Below are 27232 nucleotides of genomic sequence, written 5' to 3' on the forward strand. Positions count from 1 at the left end.
TGGAGCTGTTTGCTGCAGGCTTCATTTCACATTTGGTATTGCAGAGTGCATTGCAGTTGCCTTGCACTTCAGTTTGCATTGCAGTTGCAATTTCTTGTAGGAATTTGGGGCTTTTGCATTTTGGATGCAATTTGGTAGTGGACAGATAATTTGGGAGTTTTGCAAGCAGTTTTGGACTCAGTTTGAGTCACATTGCAGACATTTGCCAATTTTTGTAGACAGATTTTGCAGATTTTGGGCATTTGCAGAGCATTCTGGTGCATTTTAAGCGTTTGATAGGCTGACAGCAAAATGTCATTTTGGGCAGATTTTTTGTAGACTTTGGTTGTGCATCTTACATCCCAGGAAGGGATTTCACTTGTCAGGTTTGCTGCATTTTTTGAGTTGTCTGGCAGATATGGCTCAGAACAATCCCAATGAGGTTTTTGGTGTCCTCACACAAGAGAATAAGTTGGATGGCACCAATTACTCCTTATGGAGTTTAATGGTTCGCAACATCTTAGTTGGCAAACATGTATGGGATTATGTGAGCGGAGATGAGACAAGGCTAGAATCTGTGGTTGCACCTCAAACTCCTCCTCAACAAGGTGGAGAAAGGGGTAGAGGCCAAGGTGCAGGACTAGAATAGGAGCAGCAGCTGTTGCCTTGGTGGCTCCCACATAGGAACAGAAAAGGTGGGATTCACGTGATGCACAAGCTCTTTCAGTCATTTTCCTTTCCGTCAAAAGGTTTATCATTCCTCACATTCGGTCATGCAAGACCTCAAAGGCAGCTTGGGATATTTTAGATGCATGTTTGCAGCCAGAAATGATGCCTAGGTCTCATTCCTAAAGAGAGAGCTATCTCACACACATGGATGAGGGTGATTCCATGAATGCTCACCTCACCAAGCTTCAGGGTTTGAGGGAACAATTGCTGGATATAGATGAGATCATTCTTGATTCAGAGATGATTACCACCACTCTGAATTCTCCTTTCGAGTCTTTTCTCAGTTTTCATACCTCGCTGAATTTGTCATTGAGGGGGGGTGCCAATCCTCTCTCCTTTTATCAGTTGGTAGGACTCTTGTTGCATGAAGAGCAAACAAGAAAGAACATGGCCACACGAGCTGGCGAGCATGCCATGCTTTCAAAATTCAGGCCCAAAGGGAAAGGGCAGCAAAAGCAACATGCTAATCAGCCTACACATCAGCATAAAGCTGACTCCGGACAGCCCTCTCACAAGGCTAAAGGTGATGCAGAGAAGCCAAAGAGGAAGGGTATTTGTCACTATTGTAAAAAGCCGGGTCACTACATTGGTGAATGCAAGAAGAGAATAGCACAGGAGAAGAAAAAAGGATTCGGGTATGGCTGTGTCAGATGCATTAGCCTCTAATGCACATGAAGGAGCGGATGTTATAGCCAACTTTGTGAAAGAGGATTATGCCTTTTTGTGTTGCATTTCAGATTTTCAAGTGGCTGGTCCAGATACTACAGCCACTCTTGAGGATGACTCTTATGCTTTCTTGACTTGTAGCTATGACCCTTTGAAGGATGCATGCACTTTCAGTGTCAATGAGACATTGAACACATGGTATTTTGATAGTGGTGCATCCAAGCATATCACTTCAAGGAAGAGTATTTTTGCATCTCTGCATGCACCACCCGCTAAAAAGAAGGTGACATGTGCAAACAATTCTTCTTATTTAGTGTGTGGAGTGGGTGATATTATACTACTGACAGAGGGGGAGAGTATATGTCTCATGAATTTGAGGCATTTTTGAAGGAGAAAGGCATCACACATCAGCTTACAGTGAGGCTTACCCCTTGGCAAAATGGCAAAGCTGAGTAGAAAATTAAAACTCTCATGGAGATGGATAGATGCATGCTCACTAGTAAGAAGTTGCCTCATAGATTTTGGCTCGAAGGCCTCATGTGTGCCAATTATGTTTTGAATTGGGCTCCCACAAAGGCTTTGAAGACAATTACTCCCTATGAGGCTTGGCATGGGAGAAAACCTTCAGTGGATCATTTTTGTGTTTTTGGGTGTGTTGCATATGCCCACGTGCTTGTGGAGTTTCAACATAAGTTGTTAGATAAGGTACTAAAGTGTATCTTTGTTGGGTATAGTGCACAAAACAAAGATTATCGTCTCTACAATCTTGCTACACGCAAGATTTTTGTGAGTAGAGATGTAATTTTTTCAGAGAATTCAGCTCATACACATGCTGAATTCACTATTCCAGCTTCTTTAGATGATGTTTTTGTCCTTTGTACTGACGATTGGTAGGAAGTTTGCTTTACCTTACCAATACTCGACCTGATATTTGTTATGTAGTTGGGCTATTATGCCAGTTCTCTGCTTCTCCCAGGAAGAGTCATTGGGATGCAGGTTTACGGGTGCTGAGGTATCTAAAGGGTACTTGCACCTACTGGATCACTTATACCAAAGGCATCGAACTAGGCGGGTTCTGTGACAGTGATTGGGCGGGTGATGCTGACACTAGGAGATCAACAACAGGGTATTGTTTTTTACTTGCATCTGGTGCCCTCTCTTGGCTGAGTAAGAAGCAACCCACAGTGGCCCTTTCATCTACAGAGGCAGAGTACAGAGTCGCGTGTGCAGCAGCGTGTGAGACACTGTGGTTGAGGTGGATTCTGGAGGACATGGACGTGTGTCAGAAGGACGCAACAGTGCTGATTGTGCGACAATCAGAGTTGCATAGCCATTGCCAAGAATCCATTGTACCATGCGCGGACCAAGCACATCGAAGTTCATTACCACTTTGTTCGAGAGCTCATCATCGACGACGTGATCGAGCTTATATACTGCCCGACCGCCGACAACTTGTCTGACCTCTTCACGAAGGCACTTCCTTGAGAACAGATGGAGCACCTCATCAAACGAATGGGGATTGGCCCACAGTGGTGACATTGAGGGGGGTGTTAGAAACTCATTGTGCCCACCTGTGAGCCCCCGATTTGAGGGGACAAGGGGCAGTGAGAGGTAGGAGGGGCTTCTGCAGCAGGGCAGACTGGCTGCACAGGGCACCCTTATATAGGGGCCTGTGGCAGGCCAAGTCGGCCTAACCAGGGCCATCGGCCTGGGCCAACCCTAGTAGGGCCCATGTGGTCGGCCACCAGACAGGGTACCGACCTTGCTGGTCGGTCATCTCAAGGGGCCTGGGTAGTGCCTATAAAAGGCCTACTCCTCCATTCATTCCAGCATCCATTGCAAGACTTAAAGCCCCTCTCCAAGGCTGTGTTCAGCACTCAGATCTGGAGCAGTTGCTGAGAGAGAGAGTCCATCAATATTCTCCAGCACTTTGCTGTGTTTTGTACTGCTCCCTTGGAGCTATTTTTCTGCCCACCATCTGGTGGATGAATATACTCTCTTTCTCTCTCCGTCCATATTTATTTCTGAGAGAGTGTTTGTTGCATCTGTGATCATCTATCTGAGTTGAGTGTGTGTAGGAGTTGGAGAGATCTTGGGTGGAGGTTTGAGTGATTCATTCCCTCTTGATTTCTAACACTGTCCAGGCCCCCAAGGGTGTAGAAATGGCTTCCAATCTAGGGGAAAAGAGAGAGAAATTGAGGATAAAGATTCTGGTAGCTGAAAAGAGAAGGAAGAGCAAGGTTCACGGGTGTAGAAGCTAGAAACATGAGAGAGAAGGGCTAAAACAACTGTAACAGGATCTGTGGAGGTGCAGAACAGTCCGTACAGTCAGGAAAACGTGCTGTACCAACTAGAGAACAGGTCTTGGACTGCATGCCAGCAGTTCTGGTTCAGGAGAGCTGCCTTGGGATGTGTGCGAGTAGCAAAAACGGGTTGAAATGCAGTAGAAAACAGCTGTACAACTTGGAGAACCTGTCTGTACTGTTTCGTACAGCAGCCTTAAAGGCTTCGTACAGTCCGTATGGTACCTAGGGAGTGGCCTTGGAAAGCATGCCAGCACCCACCTTGGAAAGCGTGCCAAAAACAAAGCCCAAAATTCCGTATAATCACCTCAAGATACGTTAAAAAATGAGAGCAGCCAAAAGAGACGTCAAAAAATCCATACTTTTACTTCGCAAGAGAGGAAGGGGAGGCAGGCTTGCATGTGGAATTGCCATGTGGCTCCTCATTAAAGTCTAACCGCCAAAACCAATTACAACATTGGTTTGCGCCCGCAGCAAAGCTCTAACCCTCTCCAACCAATGAAACATTGGTTTTCCTTGGGCTCGACTTTTAGACCCCTTTTAGCCTTGCCTTGACCCAGCACTTGGGCCTAGTGGGTGCTCTAGAAGCCAAACTAGGGACTTCTTGGAAGTTGACGCTTCCTCTAGGCCAGTCCTGCGGACAGTAGGAAATTCTAGGAACTAGACACTTCCTTTAGGCCAATCCCTTGCGGCCAAAATATCCATGGGAGTAGCCACGGGTTTAGATGCATATGAAGTTCACGTCCCCGTGACAATGGCAGCATTTATTGCTTGTATGTTGCAGTACGAATCATATATTGCAGGCGATTTTGCACCATCCATAGACCTCTCTTTGAGCCCATTTGCCATTCTTTGCCTCGGGCTTGGAGATTATCTCCATTGGATCCTTCTCCACTCATTTTGAGGTGCTCTCCTTCTTGTGGAAGCACATCCTCTTGCTGTAATTCCTATTTCCAGCCTTCTTTTGGCACTCTTCATTGCCATTTGCTATCCATTTCACCTCTCCACCATGGGTGACTATCTGTGCTCGCATTTGGAGCATTTTCCTTTCTGCATTTTTGTCCACATTGCTTGGTAAACTTGTACTACATTGATTCCTTTTATTTTCTACAAAACAGTCCTTTCTTTGCTTGATTGGCATTGTGGAAAGGCCTCGTGTTGCCTTTTGGGAATCTTTTTGTAGCAGATATACCTTGAGACAGCCAAGCATTTGCAGTGGAAAGCTTTAAAGCCTTTTGGTTTTGAGAGGTTGCCCTCCCCTCTTTTGCATTGTCAATTGGTGCTTTTGCCTTGCATTTCAGCAATATGGCTGGCAGTAAGGATGATTTGTTTGGGATACTTGGGGCTGAGGACAAATTGATGGCACAAATTATCCCATGTGGGCCTATATGATGGGGCATGTTTTGGTTGCCAAGAATTTGTGGAATATTGTTTCAGGCACTGAGGTCAGGCCTATTCGACCCGCTGCTTCTGGTAATGCCTCTGGTACATCTGGTACTACCTCAAGCACATCTGGTGATGGGTCTAATGCTAGGAACAAAGCGGTGCAAACGGAAATGCTTCTATGGCTATTGATCAAGCCTTTGCTGCACAGCATAAAAACAAGGGCAAAGGCAATGTTTCAGCTGGTAAGCCCCCTCATACACGTGCTTCTGTCTGTGGTGGTTGTAGCGTGACTACACTGTCAAGGTGAGAGCCACCACGGTGGTGGAGAAGAAGAGGAAAAAGAGATGCAACTATTGCAGGAAGCCTGGGCATGATAATTGTTAGGCAAAAGATAATTGCATCTGAAAGAAGAAGAAAGAATCTGGTCTTGTAGCATCTGGCTCTAGTCCAGATGATCGACATGAGTCAGCTGATTTTGCATATGGCCAGCATTGGTAGAGAATGAAAGGAGGCTGAAAATTGCCCACATTAATATAGACAGGGGGGGTGAATATATGTCAAGGAATTTGTGGATTTTGTGGCCTCACGTGGCATACATAATCAATGCACTGTGCCTTACACTCAGTAGAATCCTGTGGCTGAGAGAAAGAATAGATCAGTCATGGAGACGGCCATGTGTATGTTGAAAGGCAAACATTTGCCCAACAAATTGTGGTTGGATGTTGTTATGTGTGCAAATTATATTTTGAACAAATGTCCCACAAAGGCATTGAAAACCATCATACCTTATGCACTATTGTGAGTGCTCCTGGCTCTTGATAGAGCAGGTTTTTTCTGAGAAATCAGAATTTTATTCAGTCATTTTTTGACTTACAGGGAGTCAGGTACTTTCCTTATCTGATATGGCATCAGGGGGAAGTGAATCATCAATTCTGAACATAAAGAAATTGGAAGGGGCACACAATTATGCATTATGGGCAGAACAGTGTTTGAATGTACTTCTGCTAAAGAAGATTTCTAAGCCCATAAGGGTGAAGGGTGTCAAGCCATCTGGGATGTCAGATGATGAGTGGGAGGAGCTAGATTTGTCCGCGAGGGCTGCTATCATGCTTACTCTCAGTGATTCTCTTGTGTTCAATGTTCAGGCTGAAAAGACCTCTTATGGCCTATGGCAGAGGCTAGCAGAGTTGTATGCCCAAAAAGAGTTCAGCCAGCAAGGTTTATTGGTTGAAGAAGCTGGTTGATCTTCGCATGAAGGAAGGTACAGCTATGACCTCACACTTGAGTGAGTTCAATGCTATCTTTACACAGCTGATTGCACAGGGGTTGAACCTGGATGAGGAGTTCAAGGCTACTTTCTTGTTGTGTACCCTCCCTGAGAGTTGGGACACTTTCAAGACCACCCTGTCTAATTCAAATGTCACTCTTATATATGCTGATGTGGAGAGCTCTCTCCTTATGGAGGAGATGAGCAGGAAGAATAATGCGGGCAGCAAGTCTTTAAATGCTTTGCAGGTACAGGAAAGAGGCAGGACTCAGCAGAAGGGGAGATCTGCTAGTAAGTCCAAATCCCGCAGTCAGTCCCGTGGCAAAAAGGATATTGAATGCTTTTATTGTGGCAAGAAGGGACATGTGAAGTCTAAGTGCTTCAAGTTTATACGGGATCAGAAAGCCAAGAAGGCTGAGGCAAAGGATGCAGGCAGTGGAAGCAAAGGCAAAGGCAAGGCCAAGGTAGATGACTTGGATGCAGTGAATGTTGCAGCAGAAGACAGTGAAAGTGACAGGCATGATGTTTTATGCTCTTCTGCTATAATTGCACATACATTGGTTATTGATGGCCATGACATGCATACCTGGCTCTTGGATTCAGGTGCTTCTTTTCATGTTACTCCTCATAGGGAGTGGTTTACTTCCTACATAGGTACTCATGGAGTTGTTCACCTTGGGAACAACCATGCATGTCAGATTGCAGGGATTGGCAGTATACAGATAGTATTCCCTGATGGACGCATATTTATGCTTGATGGTGTTCGCCATGTGCCGCAAATCAAGAAAAATCTGATTAGCACTGGCTTGTTGGATGACAGTGGTTACCACACCACATTTGGGGATTCCAAATGGGTGATTACTGATGGCCAGGTTGTAGTGGCTGAGGGTTATAAGAGTGATACCTTGTACCCTCTTTATGTTTCTAGTGTAGGTAATCATGTTGTTGCCATAACCGAGCTGCCAAAGGTTTCATTGTGGCATAGCCGGTTGGGACACATGTCCGTTAAAGGAATGCAAGAACTGTCACGTTTGGGTTATCTGCCGTCTCTTTCTTTTTCAGATTTACCTACTTGTGATCATTGCATTTTTGGAAAGCATTCTATGACTCCTCATAAGAGGAGAACTCCCCAGAATAGAGCACCACTTGATCTAGTGCACACTGATTTGTGTGAGATGCCACAGCTATCACTAGGGGGTGCAAAGTATTTCATTACTTTTATTGATGATGCCACACGTAAAGTGTGGGTCTATTTCTTGAAGCATAAGAGCGATGCCTTAGATGCTTTCAAGAAGTTTGTCGCTCAGGTTGAGAATCGGACAGGTCGCAGGCTGAAATGCCTCAGATCCGATAATGGGGGTGAGTATGTATCAAATGCTTTTGTACAGTTTTGCGAAGCTAAGGGCATTAAACAGGAACTCACAGCCCCTCATAATGCATCTCAAAATGGTGTAAGTGAGCGGATGAATCGAACTATTCAGGAGAAGGTTCGATGTATGTTGTCTTATGCTGCATTGCCCCATGGCTTTTGGGCAGAAGCCGTGCAAACAGCAGTTCACATAATTAACAGGTCGCCGAACAAGGCTTTGGAGTTGAAAGTGCCAGAAGAGGTGTGGTCTGGCAAGCCACCTTCATATAAGCACTTACGTGTGTTTGGCTGCGAGTGCTTTGCTCATATACGCAAAGAACTGCGCACCAAACTGGAGCCAAAGTCTTCCAGATGCATCTTTATGGGTTATGGTGACGAAGGTGAAATGGGGTACAGGTTATGGGATCCCGTTAAACGGAAGATTATACGCAGCAATGATGTCATCTTTAAAGAGGATAGTGTACACAAAGAACCTGTGCAACCTGTGGAATACAGGAGGGTTATTTATGATGATGTCGGACAGCAAAGAATGCCCATTTATATGCAGCAGCAGGCTGCTGCAGATAACCCTGTTCAAGAGGGTATACAGGCTGAAAATCAGCCAGATAATTTTGCCAATGATGCACCACTGGATATGCCAGCAAATGGTGCTGTAGAACAGCCAGATATGGTGGTACAGCCACCCGTCATGCATGACGAACAGGCTAGACAGCAGCCTAATCCGGAACATTTTGTTAGGAGGAGCACCCGTATACAACGGCCTCCTAACAGGTTTGTTCCAGGAGCCAATAATGTGGCTGATTTTATTATGCTGACAGATTGTGGTGAGCCTTCCAGCTTCAAGGAAGCTATGGGAAGAACAGAGAAAAGGAAGTGGGAGAAAGCCATGCAATCTGAAATGGACTCCCTACTTCAAAATGATACATGGGACTTGGTGCAGCTACCTGCAGGCAGAAAGGTTTTGCCATGCAAGTGGGTTTACAAAGTCAAAGTGGATTCAAATGCTTTACCGAGGTATAAGGCCAGATTGGTTGCCAAGGGATTTAAGCAGGAGAAGGGCATTGAATTTGATGAGATTTTTTCCCCTGTAGTCAAGATGACTACTTTGAGAGCAGTGTTAGCTCTTGTTGCTCATGAGGACATGGATTTATGTCAGATGGATGTGAAGATTGCTTTTCTTCACGGAGATCTCCATGATGAGATCTATATGAGTCAGCCAGAGGGATATGCTGTTAAAGGGAAAGAGCAGCTTGTGTGTAAGCTGAAGAGGAGCTTGTATGGACTCAAGCAGGCGCCAAGAGAATGGTACAAGAAGTTTGATGCCTTCATGCAGTCCCAAGGGTATCATAGGTGTGAGACCGATCATTGCTTGTACACCAAACGGGCAAAGGATGGCAGTTTGATGCTACTCATTCTATATGTGGATGACATGCTGATTGCCAATAAATCTCAGTATGAGATTAGTGCTTTGAAGAAACGACTGCATAAGTCTTTTGACATGAAAGACTTGGGTGATGCAAACCATATTCTTGGCATGCGGATTACTCGTGACAGGTCCAAGGGACTTTTGTTTCTGTCACAGAAGGAGTACATTGACAAAGTACTGCAGAGGTTTAAAATGGAGGGGGGAAGTCTATTAGTACCCCGTTGCCTCCACATTTAAAACTCAGCAGTAAGGACAGCCCCAGATCAGATGATGATAAGGCTGAAATGGCCAAGGTTCCGTATGCATCTGCAGTTGGTTCTTTGATGTATGCCATGGTTGCCACTCGTCCGGATATTGCTTTTGCGGTGGGAGTCATCAGCAGGTATATGGCAAATCCAGGCAAGCGGCACTGGGAAGCAGTGAAAGGTGTCTTGAGGTATCTCAAGGGTACCAAAGACTTGTGCATATGCTATGGTAGGCAGGATGCATTGGTGCATGGTTTTACAGATTCAGACTATGCAGGGAATGCAGATAACCGGAAGTCTACTACCGGTTATATTTTCACATTTGCAGGAGGTGCTATATCATGGGTGTCTCGGTTGCAAAAATGCGTTGCACTGTCAACTACTGAAGCTGAATATGTTGCAGCCACTGAGGCTTGCAAGGAAGCAATATGGCTTACTCGGCTGGTGGGAGATTTGGGCATTACAGGAGATATGCCAGTTTTGCATTGTGATAGTCAGAGTGCTATCATGTTGGCAAAGAATCCGGTCTTTCATCAGAAGACCAAGCACATAGATGTGAAATACCATTTCATCAGGGAGGTACTAGAAGACAAGCGACTTGAGCTTGTGAAGGTGCATATTGATGATAATCCTGCAGATTTGCTCACTAAGAGCTTGCCTACAGAGCGGTTTGCACATTGCCGCCACATCATGGGATTAGGATGAGACCATTCTTATTTTATGGTCTTGTATACAGTAACTGTATATATTGCTGTAATTTTTATTCTTTTCTCCCCTTTAGGCACATTGGCCTTTAGGTGGGAGGTTGTTGGGGTAAATGCACATTGCCACCCCTTTATTAAAGATATGACACCTATGACTATCTTAAGACAGTCATAGGGTGAAAAACCTAATCCTAATAAAACCTATGAGTTTGTGGTGTGGCTCATCACTTCACACCCACATCTTTTGTGTCACTCCTCTCTCTCACTCTCTCCCCGGTTGTACTTCTCCCTCTTTCTTTTCCTGTCAGCGGGAGCAGCCAGGTCACAGCTCCAGGATCTCCAAGGCAAGAAACTTTACACATCTCCTCTCTCTCTTTCTTTCTCTTAAACATTATTGCCACATTTCAACATCAGACCGTCAATTTGGATTCTTTGTTGGGGTTGTTCCCCATAATTATTTGTAGTAAATGCTCCTCGTGTGTCAGTGTTACTCCACGTTTTCTGTTTTTCCCAGTTAGAAGTGAGGGGATTGTTTATGATGTTTGTAGTTGCTATGGGTGGAGCTCCGATGAATCAAGGTTGGAAGGCATTTTGAGGATGTTGGTTCCTTGGTCTCCTAGAACTCATCCATGTTTGAATTGGAGTCTCTAAGTCATGTTTGCACGTAAAGCCATGAGAGCAACCTTTGAACCATGGCAAACAAAAGCGTCTAAGTGGGCATGGGATATTTGGGGTCGTGTGTGTGTCCATCTCTAGTGTGTAAACCATTTTTCCGTGTTCACATGTGTATCTGCGTGTATCTGTCTGTGTATTAACCCGAAAGGGTTCGTATGTGTGTTCTTATTAATATGTATGTGTGTGAACACCTGCCTAGGTGTTTAATACCTCTTATATCTAGATAAGATAAGGCAACTTATGTTCATCTTTCAAGTTGCAGACAGGCACACTTGCTCATTTTGGAGTTCATGTTGCAGGTACCTGCTAGGGGGAAGAGCTGCTTACATCAAAGTTGCTTCGACCTTGAAACATATTTGGAGGTATTGTGACAACTAACTCATTAATTATGTGACGACCCTCAAGTCTTACTTTTAGTCTATGTTTCTGTTGAATTGTCTTTCTGAGTGTTGAATTCAAGAAAATACATCCTTACTCTTCTTTTTATCCACACCCAAAAAATCTTAATCCTGGGATTCTTGTTTATTGCTGCAGTACATGGTCAGGTTGACAGCTCTAGTGCCTAAACTTGAAGAGACATGTTTATAATCTGGTTGTGCAGGTTCAGTTGAAGATAGCATGCGTCAGTCGAGAGAATCTTGGAATACACCAGAGGCTTAACTACCAAACAACTTGGCGCTGTCCGATCTGTGGAGCCAATGCGTCTTGGTCTGAGCTTGTAGTGGATGTTTTAATTTTAAGGTAAATGAAAGCTCTTACATAGTAGTGGAAGTAAGACTAGACTGTTGGGATTGAGATTATATGGAAGGCATGTTTTACAGAGCTCCATCATTCTGCTCTGATATTGGCGATATTATTGGCAGTTTCTAGCATCTAGTACGGAATGATGTCAGTTATAAGTGTGGCAGATTGAATGTGAAAATGCTTGGAAGACTAATGTTTTTTGTTTTGTTTCTGAAATCCGGTCCTTGGTTCCTTGCTGTTGTCATACTGGACTTACTACATGTTCAGGATGCTGGATCATTTGCCTGATGCAATCTTAGAAGCACATGTGCCACTGGATGGCAGTATCAGTACAGCAAGTGAAGAATGCAAACCTACTGAAAAACAGGCTTGTAATTTAGGCAAAATAATGCAGGATCCACTGTTACACGTGGTGCTTTCTGCCGGATTTTGTGGGATTGATCTCCCAAGGGAACAGATTGATGACATTTGCAGAGTTGTCCAAGATATTACGTGTGGGAGCTCTTCAGATCCCTGTGACTCGTCACAGGGGTTTGTTGGCCTTCAGGATCTGAAGGAAGACAGGAAAGAAAATGCAATGGCAAGCAGCAGGGTGGGGATAGCCCCAGATTGTACTAATTTGAGTCTGAAATCCTCACATGATATAAATTTCCAAGGTCTTAAGGGAGAGCTGGAAAGCAAAGATGCGGAGGTCACAGGTTGTAATTCAGTACAGTTTACCAAAGCTGCCCCAGCAATAACAGCTCTAAGAAATGCAGACCGAGTTATTTTTGCAGAAACTTTGAGAAACGATGTTTCTGTGGCACCTTGTAGATTTGAATCGCCTTCACAACATGACAGAAGAACATTAATCGTAGGAAAAGATACAGAGGAAGTACATCTTGACAAAAAATGTGAAAACGTGAGTATAGTGCAGAATTCATCTGACCTGCGCCTGAATGGCTTGGCTGCTGTGCTGCTGAAAAATAGGCCAGCTCAAAGACCCAGGGCTAGACAAAAGCGTAAAGCCAGAAGGGTCTGAGCTTTGCCATTGTTTCTAGGACTACTTTCTGTAAAAGGGTTTTCTTTGCAGTCAGCCAACCGACAAGCATAGCAGGCCAAGACTGTAAAATATTAAGAATTACCCCAAGAAATGAAGGGCCAAGCAATCAATACTCAGGGTGTAATATAACATGCTTAGCCCTGAATTATGATGTGAGAGGGCTGTACAGTACATGAAGCTTTTGTAGGATGCTTCATATAACTGCACTAATGAGTTCTGTCTGATGATGCTAGATTATATGTGGATATATGTTAACAATGTCTACCTCCACTGTTGTGCCAGTGGCGAGGTCATAGTGTCTTTATTCCTTCCTACGTATGAAGGAGTTGACCATTGACAATATGGTGACAAATTTATCCATTGTTATTTGTGATGAAATTATTGGTTTTGCGTAGGAGTAAACCAATAGAAAAGAAAACACAAGCTTGGAATGGGAGTCAGCTAAGGTAGTCCGTCCTTTGCTTGAGGCGTTGGCGATATTGTGACATTGTTGCATCATGAGTGAGAGTGTATTCCCTATCGGTGAACTAATAGATTTGGGGCAGTAGAAAGCTGAAATCTGAGATTAAATTAAGAGAGCACCGAGCTTTAGGTTCAAAAAGTTGGACTGGGAGTGGAATTTTGGTTTTATATTGGTACCCTGCAAAATTATATACACATGCACAACATATGTAAGAGCTACATTGCAAAACGTGCTAGGCATAGTTAAAAGTATTACAAGAAATTATAGAAGTTAAAGATACAATATTTATTGATTTGTTTTCCGTCCTATCTCTAGTAGAATCTCCACCAGGCTTGAGTTTAATTTGCCAGCTCTGCAGATTAACCACATAGTCCACAATTAACAGTTCTCACTATAAGAGCCAAGGGTTGCATTTCTTGGGGGGGTTATTGTCTATCTGCCATGCGACAAGCTGCTCATAGGCTGTTGGATGTGGGATTAATAAGAGGCATGGTACAAATGGTATTTGGTGTGTGGTAGGTCTCGTGCAAATATTCCCAAACAATAATGAAATGAACTTAATCTTCATACATTCAAGGATAATCGCCAATGTTAGACACTAATTCCTTTAATGGTTTCCAAGTAGCCACATCATTAGCAAGGCATCTAGGCATCAGTTGTGCTTCATTGTATGAATACATTGTTGGGCTCCTTTGAGACAAGGACTAAGCTCCCATGGATCTCATAGCAGTTCATTAGCACATGTTCCTTGAGTCCACCTCTTAAATGTTGCATGTTAACTAGGAGATTGCCCCAACCTTGCAATATTTGCATAGAGTTCATTCTCGTGTCTTTCATATTGGCCTTTTCTCTTTCTTTTTTTGTATGCAAAAAGAAAGGTTTGTATCACAGCAGGAAGGGAAAATTACAAAGAATTTAAAGAGAGCCAACTCTCTCAGGAGGTTGCTGTCAAGAGCTTTGCAATACAAGCAAATACATCTCCCCAGGCAAAATATTGTACAGCATCTAGTATTGCATGTGCACTTGAGTCTGTGGGATAGTAATAGGTTGAAAATAACATTGTTTTTAGCAATCCAAACATGGTGGATAACTATAGCCCGAATTAACTGCTATATTCTCCATTGCCTTATCCCCAAGGATCACCTTAGTGGGACATGGAAATTAATTGAGCTTAGCCAGCGTTGTATGAGTTGCCATATTCATTGTGTAAATAGATAACCCACAAATGGTGAAAATGAATCTCAAAATTAGTCTTGCAAAATGTGCAATATGGAGAAACGTCTTCCACTTAGTTATTCGATCTTTAGTAGGGAGCTTACAATGCAAAGTCGGCCACAAGAGGAAATTATAATAAGCAAATTTTTAACCTATTAACCACGGACACAAAAAGAAAGGAGAAGACGTGCGACAGCTTGGAGGAGAAGAGCTTGCCACTTGTCACAAAGGAACAGGAGGTGGAAAGACAAGAGGCAACTTTAGGGGCAAGGAGGAGATAGAAGGTCAATGGAATGGAGGAAATGGAAGGTCACCTTCGGGAGGAAGGAGGAGATGGAAGGTTAATGGAATGAAAGGAGGAGATGGAAGGTCTAAGAGCCAAGGGTTAAGACTTAGCCAAAATTTAAGAATCAAAGATCCACCTTTAGATGGGAAATGGTTGAGGATGGTCATGCATCTTTGTTCGTGCAAAGCACAGGTTCAGTACTTGTGGTGTCAATTGACACACGCGAGCTGTTCTCATCCTCTAAATATCAATAGAAACAAAGGAAGCATAGCTACACAAGTTAAGAATGCAATATTTGTAGTTGGGGCATTGCTTAAGCTTTCTTAATTGAGCCTTTGAGATCTTTACTTGTTGTATCCACCCAACCTCTGATCACTATAATATCGGAGTTGTAGGCCAGCTTGGGTTGAGTCGAGCAAATATTGGCTTGATGAAATTTCTCTCCCACAAAGAGATGGAAGTGGTCTACAATTCTGAAGCCTTTACCTGAAAATCCCACTCAGAGGCTTGAGTGCCCTTGCCAGTCGCGGGCTAATTTGATTCCTATGTGGCCACTTGCTAACTAGATGCTGAGACCTAAGGAGCGTTAGGCTCTAATCAAGATGCTCCTTGCCAGCCATAGTCGCCTATAGCTCTTTGTCAATATGGATGAGCTTGGTGAGTAGCTCATAGCCCTTAATCTTGATCGGGAAGTCAGATTACAAAGCCTCTTGCCAAGATAATGAGCCATGCGATAAACTAAGTACACTAGTTGTTTGGACCTAGTGTCTAGCTAGGGTTGCCCATGGCTATAATGATTGTAATCGAAATAGACATTTATAACAAAGCTTGTCGCCCTTCTCTTTGAGTGATTGAATCCCTAGCCCTCCTGCTTCTTTTGGAGTGGTGGCAAATGACCAAGGGAAGGAATGCCATTGCTCCCTCCAAACCTTGTCTTTATGCGAAAATGAGCAGAGTGTGAAAGTAATGCTTGACTACCGTGATCTTACCCAGCAGTGACAGTTTCTTCTGCCTCCATTTGTGAAACTTCTCATTTTGAGGATAAGCCAATGTAAACGCTACTTCATAGATAATACTAGCCCAAGTGGGTACCCCAAGTAGGGAAATATTTCTCAAGTTGAATTATTTTGAACCCATAGCTACTTATGTGAACTCAGCATAAAGAGTAGATTATCCAAAATTTGTCAATCCGGCCCATAGCACATTAGTTGCAAATGTAACCCCCTTTGGTAGAGGCAAACCAAAATAGTTCCTTGATGAACAAAATAGTCCATTTGGTGCAGGAGAGGTTCAGTAACAATGGGAGCAATCGGGAAACCTTGACGAACAGAGCGCTTCAGAGGGAAATTATTGTAGAAATACCCATTGATTGAGACGATAGCCATGGCATTTGAGGACAAGATTCCTATCATGCGATCTGCCTTCCCAAAGATGCGTATCATGCCATTTGCCATCTTCTTTCATAGGTGCCGATCAGAGTGCCTCAGTCTGGACGGCTTTCTAGACTGCTACAATTGTGGACGTTGAAATCTAATGGCTATTCTTGGGGAGGACTCAGATCTCTTCAAAGAGATGCATCTTTGGGCATATCTTTGTGGCTTGCAGATTGGGCTATGGTAAGTGGGCTAGCATTCATTCGTAGAGCCATCCAAGGCTCGTAGCTCGGCTATACAAAAAGGGACTGGGAATTTACAGGAAAGGCCTTTTTTTACAACTAATCGTGAACAAGATCAGAGATAATTGGCCTACCAGCCATCTATACAAAGAAGAAGTGGGTTTTAGAGGTTTTACCAGGAGGACTGTAAACCAAGCTGAAAAACTTTAAAGAGTTGCAAGTATCCTCAATTCTAGAGTTGGCAAGGTAGCAATGGAGGCTTCATGCCCCTTTAGATAGGCTTGATGTGTGGACTTTGAGGCTGAAAAGAGTTTGGAAGGCACTCCTTCCTTCAAGCTCAATCTTCTAATGTGGAGAGTGTTAGTTGGAAATTTTTCAGTCAGCGCCAGAATATCTAAGTGGAACCCAAGAGTTAGCCCTTTTTGCCTGTTGTGCAATAGAATTAAAGAGACTCACTTACACTTGTTTTGGGAATTCATGGTCTCCACGGAAATGTGGAAAGAGATATCAGTTTGGCTATGTAATATCCATGTTATAATCAAGCTCAAATCTCTCCTTGGTGATAAGGGTGGCATGAATGATATGGTCTATGACATGTGACAGCTTGTCAGAGGTCTTGTGCTATAGTAGATCTAGAAATTCAGAAATGATGTTGCTTTTACGAGTGTTTAGAAGGGAAGGATGTTGATTGAAATGTACATAGAGGAGGTTTGAAGAATTGTGAAGTTTTTTGGTAAGAGGCATGAAGCACTTAAGGCTTAAAGCTGCTTATGGAACTAAGTATTCTTGCATGCACTGTAAGGCAGTTGGATTTTTCTTTTCTTTGTATAAATCTCTTTTTGAATACAAATCTAAAACTTTTCCCGCCCAAAAAAAAAGATTCCTATCATGTGACAAAATTCGCGCCTAAAGCCCAGTTTTTCCACGATCTTGAGAATGAAATACCAACTAATACAATCCCAAGCTTTTTCTAGATCAAGGTTCAGCAGCATAAGCCTCAGATTGGATGTGACTACGTGATCTATGGCCAAAATCATATTTGGAAGTGCATCATGAATGCTTTAGCCAAAGATGAAGCCATATTGCTGCTCATGAACGCACTGGCCAATATTTAGAAGTGCATCATGAATGCTTCGGGCAAATATAAAATCATATTGCTCCTCATGAAGGTGCTTGACCAATATCTGTTTGATGTGCAATGCCACAGCTTTTGGAAGAATTTTGCAAGAGGCATTTAACATTGTCAATGGCCTCCAATCACACAAAGTATACGATTTGCAGATTTTGGAATGAATTTAATCATGCCCTGGTCCACAAGTGCTGCTAAAGAGCCCTCCTTGATACACAAGTTAAGTAGTGTTATAAGATCTCATCCATAGGATTGCCAGTAGTGCTTAAAGAATTCAAGCAGAAGTCCATCATATCTAAGGGCTTTTCTAGTTGCCATGGAGCATACCACGTAAAGTAACTCATCCTGAGAGAATGGTCAATGGAGAAGGGTGGATTCTTGGGGGGACACAATCAAGTAATCATTTGTCTAGCATCCTTGGCTCTTCTCCACAACATTCCCTAGATTATGACACATATTCACTTTGGAAAGCCCATTGGTATGTTGAATAGGTTCAAAATCTCCCCTTTTTCATCTTTTGCACCTTTGTTTACCAATTTCGTTGAGCTTGAGATACGAGAGTATATTAAATCTTAGAATGATTCATAACTAACCTTGAGATGCATACTCAAGCATTGTGTTTACATCACGAGTGCTGCGTAATGGAACATTTCTACCATTAACTGGTCGATAATTTATCCATTAGTAGGTTGTTATATTAAGAATGTCCTTGCATTGTAGTGGAAAATAGTTCTATGAAACATATGAACTCCCTCCTTCTCTCTATTTAGGAGTTTAAAGATCCCATCCCAAATTTTTAGATGCCTTGTCATCACAATAGAGTAAGGAACTGTATGGCCTCATACTCACACCCTACCTATTTGAGTGATGATAGCCTCTAGTATATGTCTTTGTTTATGAGCCAATTTTTTTGCTTTCTAATTTGAACATTCATCTTGTCATTAGGTTATCTGTTAGACCCTTGGCAAACAACATATATTGTAGTTGCAATATGCATGTTAATTGATTGGTTTATCATGTGGCCCTTTGATAAACCAATTTAATGCAATATCATATCTCAAGATTGGGTGACTCATATACGAGGACCCTTTCAATATAAAAATGCACAAATGACACCTATATGGACAAATGGAGGGCTGGCACAAAGATGCTTGCCACCTCATCCTACTTTTCTTTATCCTATAAGATTATCCCATGGACTATGCATGACTACCCTGTTCAATATGCATGGGGCCATTCCCTAGAAGGGTTGCCACTTCAACATCAGTCCTATGCCCGCTTGTGTACAATATTGCATATGAATTACAATATTAGTATTGGTATTTTTAAAACAATTGCATATCCCCTTTTAGGTTTTAGATGCACAATATTATGAAGCCTATGTGAAGCTCAAACGTGGAAAAATTTTAGATGCTACTTGTATATTTTTCTGCCATATGGCTCTAGAATTTCTTGGACAAGAACCAAGCCATTGTCACATTCTTCTATTACGTTGTATGGTTGGACCATGTTGGCAAGAAATTGTTGTTGAGTTGATTGTCTAGATGACGATTCAAAACACAAGCCTAGGTCACCCTCCTTGAAGTGCCATTCCCATCCTTTTTGATTCGCACATTAAAATCTAGATTTTTTGTTTTTGTTTCTTGACCTTTCATGAAGGAGTGTAAGCCATCATGTTTCACATATATTTTTTAGTTGTTGTATCAATTGGGCTTTTGTTTCCTCATCCTTTATCAATTGATTTTTTAATGCATGATGAAATACTGATATCTCTATCTTGATGGGTAAAATAGCTTCAAGACCATACACCACTTTGGAAAGAGTATGTCTTGTAGAGGTTTTGAGCATGATGTTGTAGACCCATGCTACTTGCCACTATTTTTTTCTAGATACCACGACCATCCTTCTAATGGATTTACTATTCGGTACTAAATTTCGCACCATTGTTCCAATGGATTTACATAAGATCCAATTTGCTCTCCCTCCTTGCCCATGGGCTACCAAGTAGGAGATGCTTGAGAGGTGTGGTGTTTAATGTTCATTTGTTTCATTAATATCTCAACAGCATCATTGATGATGAACCATTGTTGGTGTAAATTCATTCTAAGATGAAGTCAGAACCACCTTTACCATTAGCTATAGGAACATCATGGCTTCAAACTAATTTGTGATATATTGAGTGGTCAATAGCAACAACAAAATCCACCCACCAATTTTGAAAGGGGTGCCTAGAAATAACAAGATGATGCTACCATGGGTGAAGGTCTTTCCTACCAAAGAACTAGTAAAATTCACATATTTTACAATACATAGTTAATGCTCATTCATTTCATCAATATCTCAACAACAATGATGAAATATGAACCATCATATGAGATAATTTCATGGGAACCTCAAACTTGGTGCAAATTAGTTCGGAGATGGAGTCACAAACCATTTTGTTGTTACTTGTATGAACAACCATGGCTTTGGACCACTTTGTGTCAAATTGGGTGGCTGCTAGCAACAAAATCCACCCCCCGCTTTAAAAGGGGTGCGTGGAAATCACAGAATGATGTCTCCCTAGGCAAAGGTCTTTCTTACCAAAGAACTAGCAAAATTCACATGTTTTACAATAACTAGTTACATGCTAAAATAAGGTAGGCCAATAATAGCTAGCATGAAGGACCTCCTTCATTATGTAATATGTGAAGATGGAGTCATAGGTGCCTTTGGTGGTGTGGGAGTTGTTGGTAGAGTAGCTTTAGTAGGACCCCACTTGGTGCAAACATTGCCTCATCCTCTATGTCGAGGTTGAAGGATGTCTCATTACAAACGATTGATTTGTTGGAGCGTGCTCTTACGGTGGTAAAGTGTACTTCACAAGCTCAAGAAAGAAATCTAAACCAACAGTCAAGGAAGCTATCTTATTGTATCGAACTAGAGGTGCAAATGGCAGCATTGAAAGGCACTTGGACACATGTTCTTTCAACTATAGGTGTGCGCGAGGGACTGAGTAATGGTTTGCAACTCCCCCCTCCCTCCGCACCCCAATTGTGCATTGGGACTTGGTATGCTTATGTCATAGCTGTTGTGTTTGATGGACATGAAACTTTCACTAAGTTTTTTAGAGTAAGGCCCATATGATTGCAAGCTTCGTAAGATTCAAGCATTGTTTGAATGGGGCAACATGCACTTTTTCTCATTTTTGGCCATATGGTACGTGTCAAGAAATTGTGCATTAATATGCTTCTCCCTCCATGGATAGAGAGTATTTACTTGTATCATTGTTTTGCCAATAGGTTGAGATACAACTATTGCCAATAGGATGAGATACAGACATAAATGACAAACTATTGGGACTAGTGCATGGTGGTCTTAAAACATTGATAGTTGTTGGTATTGGTATCTAGATTCACCCTAAAATGGAAGAAGTTGGAAAAGTGTCATTTCTGCATGTGAAAAGATATTTTAATAAATCCAACACTATTTACAATTTTGAATAGTTTCTTTCTTCATGCACTTGCTTTCTATATGACTCATAAGCATGCCAAAGGTCATTGCATTTAATAATACATAGCATCAAACCCAATAGCATGCCCTTTGGCCTATTTGTGTTTTGAAGCATTTTAGGCCACATTGCACTTGTTTGGGATATTCAATTCTACTGACGTGTATCGCTGGAGGCGGGAAAATGAGCGGTTGAAATTTCTCTACCCCTACAAATTTTGAATTTTCACACCTCCCGCCCATCAAATCTTGGAAGATTAAGTACTTGCAACCTGCCTTGTCCCTTCCTATAGGATAGAGATGGAGAGAGGAAGATTGCACCACTTCTCCCTCTTTGTCCCTACTGCTCAAGGATTGTGAGGGTTCTCCTATAGGTTATTGGAGGGCCCTAGGCTACATCTAAACATTGGACCTATTGCTAGTGATAATGGATGCTATAGAATGACGAGAGGGCTACCTTTTTTAGGTAGCAACCCTACCTAGACCCGCAACATTGCCCTAGACCTACAATCAACTATTAGACTCAAATGGTCTATAGCTTACTTGACTACCTACTACACAAATTGATTGAGTTGATGCCACATCAACATATTAACCTATCCTTGCCAACATTAACCACCATATATTAACATCTACCACTTTATTGTTTGTGTCCCTATGTATTGTATTGTTATGTAAGTCATGTGGCAACCCTACATGGCTATTTGTAGTTACATGCCCTGTGGCAATTTGCATGGCTACTTGGCTATTTATGTGGTTATCTGTGGCTACATGGGCATCCTAAGAATGTAACGGCTTGGATGATGCCCATGCTCTTAGTCTCAATCACTCAACATGTCAATCCAAGAAGCATCAATTGGCTTGCATACATTAGGATCACTGGTCCTTGTGAGCAATGCTTAGGTTTGGAACCCTAAGTCTTCCACTAAACATACTATGCAACAGACACGCCTCTCTAGCCTCCAACACGTCTTTGATTGATTTTACTGGGTGAATCTCTAATATCCTACAATTGGATCTCATCCAAAAAGCATCTTTAACAACCGACCTTGTCAGCATCATAGCCTTCATCATGTCCATGACACAAACTCTTGTAGACATCAAGCCGGAGGTATCACATGCCTTTGTATTGAAGTGCCTAATCTCTTGGTATGGATGGTATTTGATCTCCATTTTCATTATTGAGAACCGTAGGCCGACCAAAAACTCCAAATCAAAATACCAAATTCCTAAACAAACAATGAGAATACATATCCTGGGAGTAAATCTTGATGTTGCTTGCCATTGTAGCAAGCTAGACACACCTCAGTGCTTTCCTTTTCTTCAGTATCTTGTAATTTTGGTACCCTTCAAGACTTGGATTTACTTCTAAAGTTCCATCTCAACAAGCACATCTTCATATTATACTCCATTAGTGGTGAGTGCCTTATCGTTAGCCTACGAATATGAGCAACACATGATGTTCATATTCACAAAGGAGGCTTGCCTATGCTGGCTATTTGCCCCTCATCCTGCCCTTAGCCTACTTTGGCTGACTTGAGTCTATGAGAGTTTTTTTGGGGGCCTATAACACCCTGTCTACCCGAACACATGATGTCCATCTTCACAAAGGAGGCCTACCTATGCTAGCCATTTGCCCCTCAGCCTACTTTGGCTGACTTGAGTCTTTGAGATAACTTGTTTAGGGTCCTATAACTCCCTGTCTACTCCAACACTTTGGCTGGACTCAGATGTCCCCTATCTACCCCATATTTGGGCCTCTTTTTTTTAAGGGGCCATGAGTAGCCCTAAACTTGGATTAGCGCCTAAGACACTGATGTTTCCTAGTAGGCAAGTTGAGTCAAACCCAAGAAGGAGTTCACCTCTGTGTCCATGTGGTAGCTCATGTACTGCCACATGGCATACTATAGCTCCACCTATACAACAATCCTGTTAATTGCCCATGTGGAATCCCTTTCTACTTCTAGACTGCCCATAATGCAAGCCTATCTCTACCCATGTGGCAATTTTCTCATTCCCATTTCTTTTGCAAATGTCACTTCCCCTTGTCCTCCTCATGTGTGGGCTCATAGATCAAGAGTCGATGCATCTATTCCAACATAGCTACCTTGCTGTAGTAGTCCTAGGTAGAGTATGACATGTCATGTTTGGATTGCATATAGGTGACAACAATTGCTTCTAACTTTATTAAACGTGGCTCTTGAGTTGTTCACCATTTCTTAAAACATTCTAGCCATGGGTGCAAGAAAGAAAAAGACATGGCTCTCCATCCCCCCTCCCCTCCCCCCCCAACCCAAGTGCAAAAGAAGTGCAATGACTTTGGAAACCATACACAAGTAGATAGATTGGATGCTTATGATAAGGTACAACCATCTCTATAGATGCATGGGCTAGGTGATATAAGACTGTGCCACCTTCCTTAAGTTCCATGTAGGCGTATGGCCTACTATGCTCAAAGCTAATAGTTGCCTAAGTATCTCTTCTTCAAACATGGGCTACAACCAGATTTCTTTTCAATAGCAAACTTCTAAGAGCTGCATGATTGCTACATTATATCCAATCTTTTTGGGAGCTCGCACATGGAGCTCTATAGTGGTAGCAAAGACACCTTGATTTAGGCACCCGTGGTAGGCTTTGTTGGACATTGTTGGTATTGCAAACCTTTGATAGGTGTAATAGTTCCGTACAAGGATTCAATTGGTGGATGGTACATGGTAAATCACCTAATAGAAGGTGATTAGACATGTTTTGGTGGTTGAGTTAAGTGCAAGAGGTCCCCTTAATGAAGGAAACACCTGGGGATGATAATAAGGAAGTTTTGGCAAGATTTGTCTACTTCTTGCTTGTAAGCAGTTTTCCAACAAAGAAAAAACTTGATATATTGGAGGCTACGCTTTCACCATAGTTATGAGAATCAATTATGGAGAACTTGATTATTAGGACAATTATCTTGCACAAAGAGATGTGGGTTCAGTAGTTGACTTTCTTTGTGGGTGCCCATTGTGTAGACGGAAGTCATTTTTGTCACAAAGCATAGCCTTTTGGGTGTTTTCCATACACTGTGTCAATTCCTCTCCTAATGTGAGCTCCCTATGTACTTGAGGAGACGTCTTGAATAAATTTGAGTCAAGTTGTGTTGTAGGTTGTTAAAAATATGTTGCTCCAGTTTTGTGTCAACTATTCTTCCTCTGGGTCCTTGGTTTCATACCCAAATCATTTCTCACAGGAGTTCTAATTTGCATCGTCAGTGTTCCATGTATCCTATAAATCGATTTCATATCTCCAGTTTCCAATAAGCATTCATGGGCAAACCATTGAGGTGACCATCTGTGCATGCCATCGAACTACAACAACACTCATAATGCCAACACTCATCCTCCTTGCTCATGATGAAATACTTCCACCATAGGTGGTCCCCAACTATGTCCTCCAATACCCTGAACGTAGATCTAACCCATCACTATATCTAGCCTAACAACCCAACCACATAGTCTTATACCCCCATCTTCCTTCCATTCTTTGGATCCTTCCTAGAATGTAGGACACTTTGGGACCCCTCTCCCCTTTGCCACCTCTCTCCTATACTAATGTGCCCTTGCTCTCAGTGGTTGCTATCTCCTGCCTTCCTATATCCCCCCCAATTCTTGAAATTGCTTTTTCTTGTGCTCTGAAAGGAAGATATTTAAGAATTCTTCTACTCCTCTTTCCCCCAAAAAATCCACCATCATGAGGCTCCACTACTAAATGGTAGTCCAGCCAATACAACTATATACCAAGTTTGCTACTTAACCATTTGCTTGTAATGATGTAGGCCAATGACATTGTCCTTTTAAAAAAGGGACCACACGCCAGTCATTGTTCTCTTTTGGTTCTGAGAAACCTAGCCACAACAACATGGTACATCAACTATTATACAATACCTTAATGCTAGAATGTTTAAAAATGTAGAGACCACAATGTTGTTGGACGCCCTCTCTTAAAGCACCTTAACAAATCCTGGCAAGATTGACACTCTAAACACTTGAAAATGATTTGAAAAGAATATGGATTTTATTTATGATGACCTAATATGATTTTTAGAATTGCAGATATTGTATATCCATAAACAAAACATTTAAACAAAATTTTTGTTTAGTCCACCTTGGCAATACATCAAAGCATTTGGAATTTATATCTGAACTAATATGATTTTTAAAATGTGGTTATTATATATCCACAATTTTTTTCTCGTTTAGTCCTCCTTAGTAGTACTCTCTCTCTCTCTCTCTCTCTCTCTCTCCCCCTCCCTCCCTCCCTCGCTCTCTCTCTCTCTCTCACACACACACACACACACACACACACACACACACACTTTTTCGATTATGAATTATTATTTTATGTACCCTTGTGAAATCACTCATTTGCTCCTTACTCCACTTGTGACTTAAACTTCACTTGTCGCTTAAATTTTTTTAAATTATCTAAGAATCCATATGGTTGTCTATATTCCTAGGTAAAGCAATAACAAGCCAGGGAAAACAGTCATTACGTGTCTTCCCAAATGTAACTTTGATGTTCTAACACCTAGTTTGTTTAGATGGTGGGAGGTAAGTGGACCCTGATCTCGGATACTGGATTGCCTGAAGATTCGATGTCTTTTTCAATATTATGTTTGTCAAACTCAATATTAGTAAAAGATCTTAGTTTTGATCAAAATTTTTGTAAACTCTAGTTGTTGTGTTTTTCAACTTAGATGACTCAAATATTGTTTCCTTATATGTTTTCCTTTTTTTGCTTTTTATCCAATTGATGGAATTAATTGTATGGCTCAATTATTGATGGGAATTTTTAATCTAAACACACACCTTGATTTCCCAACTAGCCTTTGGTCACGCTAGTGCCATACAATTAATTCACATCCATTGGATAATTCTTTAGCATGGATAATTCCTACTTCATTTTGTGATCTAACTTATGTTTTACTATTTATATCTATTTTGCAGAAGTTTACGCATTTACTAGTGGCATCATTTTTTCATTTTGACACCTATCATATAGATCCACTTTTATTCACTTGTTATCAGTAGTAGGTGGGGAGTGAGTTCCACATGGTGGGCTTACTCCCCACCACCATGTGGTCTTACCCTCTGGGTTGGGGGTGGGCCACACACACACACACACACACACGCCACACACACACACACACACACACACACACACACACACACACACACAATGTATACTTTTTTAACTATGAATTATTCTTTTATGTACTCCCCGTGAAATCACTCATTTGCTCCTTACTCCACTTGTGACTGAAACTTCACTTGTGGCTTAAATTTTTTAAATTATCTAAGAATCCATATGGTTGTCTATATTCCTAGGTAAAGCGATAACAAGCCGGGGAAAACAGGCATTACCTGTTTACCCAAACGTAACTATGATGTTCCGTAACGATGATGTTTTAACACCTAGTTTGTTTGGATGGTGGCAGGTAAGTGGACCCCGACCTCTTAGAACCTAGACTGCTTGAGGAATCGACGTCTTTTTCCAATATTATGTTCGTCAAACTCAATATTATTAAAAAAAAAGAAATTTGATCAAAATTTTTGCAAACTCTAGTGGTTGCTTTTTTCAACGTAGATGTCTCAAACATTTTTTCCTTATATGTTTTCCTTTTTTTACTTTTTATCCAATTGATGGAATTAATTGTATGGCTCAATTATTGATGGGAATTTTTAATCTAAACACACACACACACACACACTCATGTACATACACATGCACATAGACTCACACACATAGATACATACACATGCATGCGCACATGTATACACAAAGAGCAGCCATCAAGTATAACTTTATGAACAAATACGTGAATATCTTGATCATATACATAAATTTAAATGTGCAAAAAACTGGTAAAAAATGTTTAATATTGGGTTTTACCACCAGCCTAATTATTCTATGCAAATCAAGTGGGTTCCAAAAGGGGATAAAACAAGCAATGCCCAAGCTTCGGGTACAATATGAACATAAAAGCATGAAAGAGCCACATGACAAGGAGTGAGAAGAAGATATGAGGGAAACGCTTAAGGGAGACAACTATGACAAAAGGAAATGGCCAATGTTGGTAGTCATGAGCCATATTCCTTTGTCATATTTGGCAACATCAGGCCTTTCACAAATGTCGAGGTCTAAGGAAGGCTGAAGGTTTTAACACATAGAGAAGTTACCAATGAGGTTCAGCCATTTAGGCTTTCAAAACCAATTGTAGAGGTGATGTGATTGTCGGTCCATGTCTCAAGGCGATGTGACCTATCGAACCAATTCTCGAGGTGATGTGAGCTCCATTTCATGCAAATGTGTCTAAATGCCATCAATTGTAAGGGCCAAGATTTTTATCAGGCTGCCCAGTGTGGGTAAAAGGAAAATATAATCTATATCACCCAAGGATGAGAGGGATAGAATTAGGGCAAAAGAGAATATGTTGTGAAATTTGGAATTCTTATTAGGGAAAG

At 41.8% G+C, this 27232-nt stretch overlaps 1 protein-coding gene across 1 annotated transcript in view; it reads left to right on the plus strand.

Annotated features, from left to right (window-relative positions):
* The window catches only part of LOC147890496 (uncharacterized), a 31407-nt gene extending 18285 nt beyond the window's left edge, over window positions 1-13122 (plus strand). Inside the window, exons 8-10 of the mRNA XM_087390863.1 lie at window positions 11049-11111; window positions 11351-11490; window positions 11761-13122. Coding sequence (XP_087246989.1) covers window positions 11049-11111; window positions 11351-11490; window positions 11761-12514 — 957 coding nt within the window. The 3' untranslated portion in view covers window positions 12515-13122. The remainder of the gene's footprint in view (window positions 1-11048; window positions 11112-11350; window positions 11491-11760) is intronic.
* Window positions 13123-27232: the final 14110 nt, after the last annotated feature.

Source organism: Dipteris shenzhenensis, chromosome 19 (assembly GCF_047967505.1).
Source record: "Dipteris shenzhenensis isolate YYH24624 ecotype China chromosome 19, Dip_SZ_1.0, whole genome shotgun sequence".
Lineage (NCBI taxonomy): Eukaryota > Viridiplantae > Streptophyta > Polypodiopsida > Gleicheniales > Dipteridaceae > Dipteris > Dipteris shenzhenensis.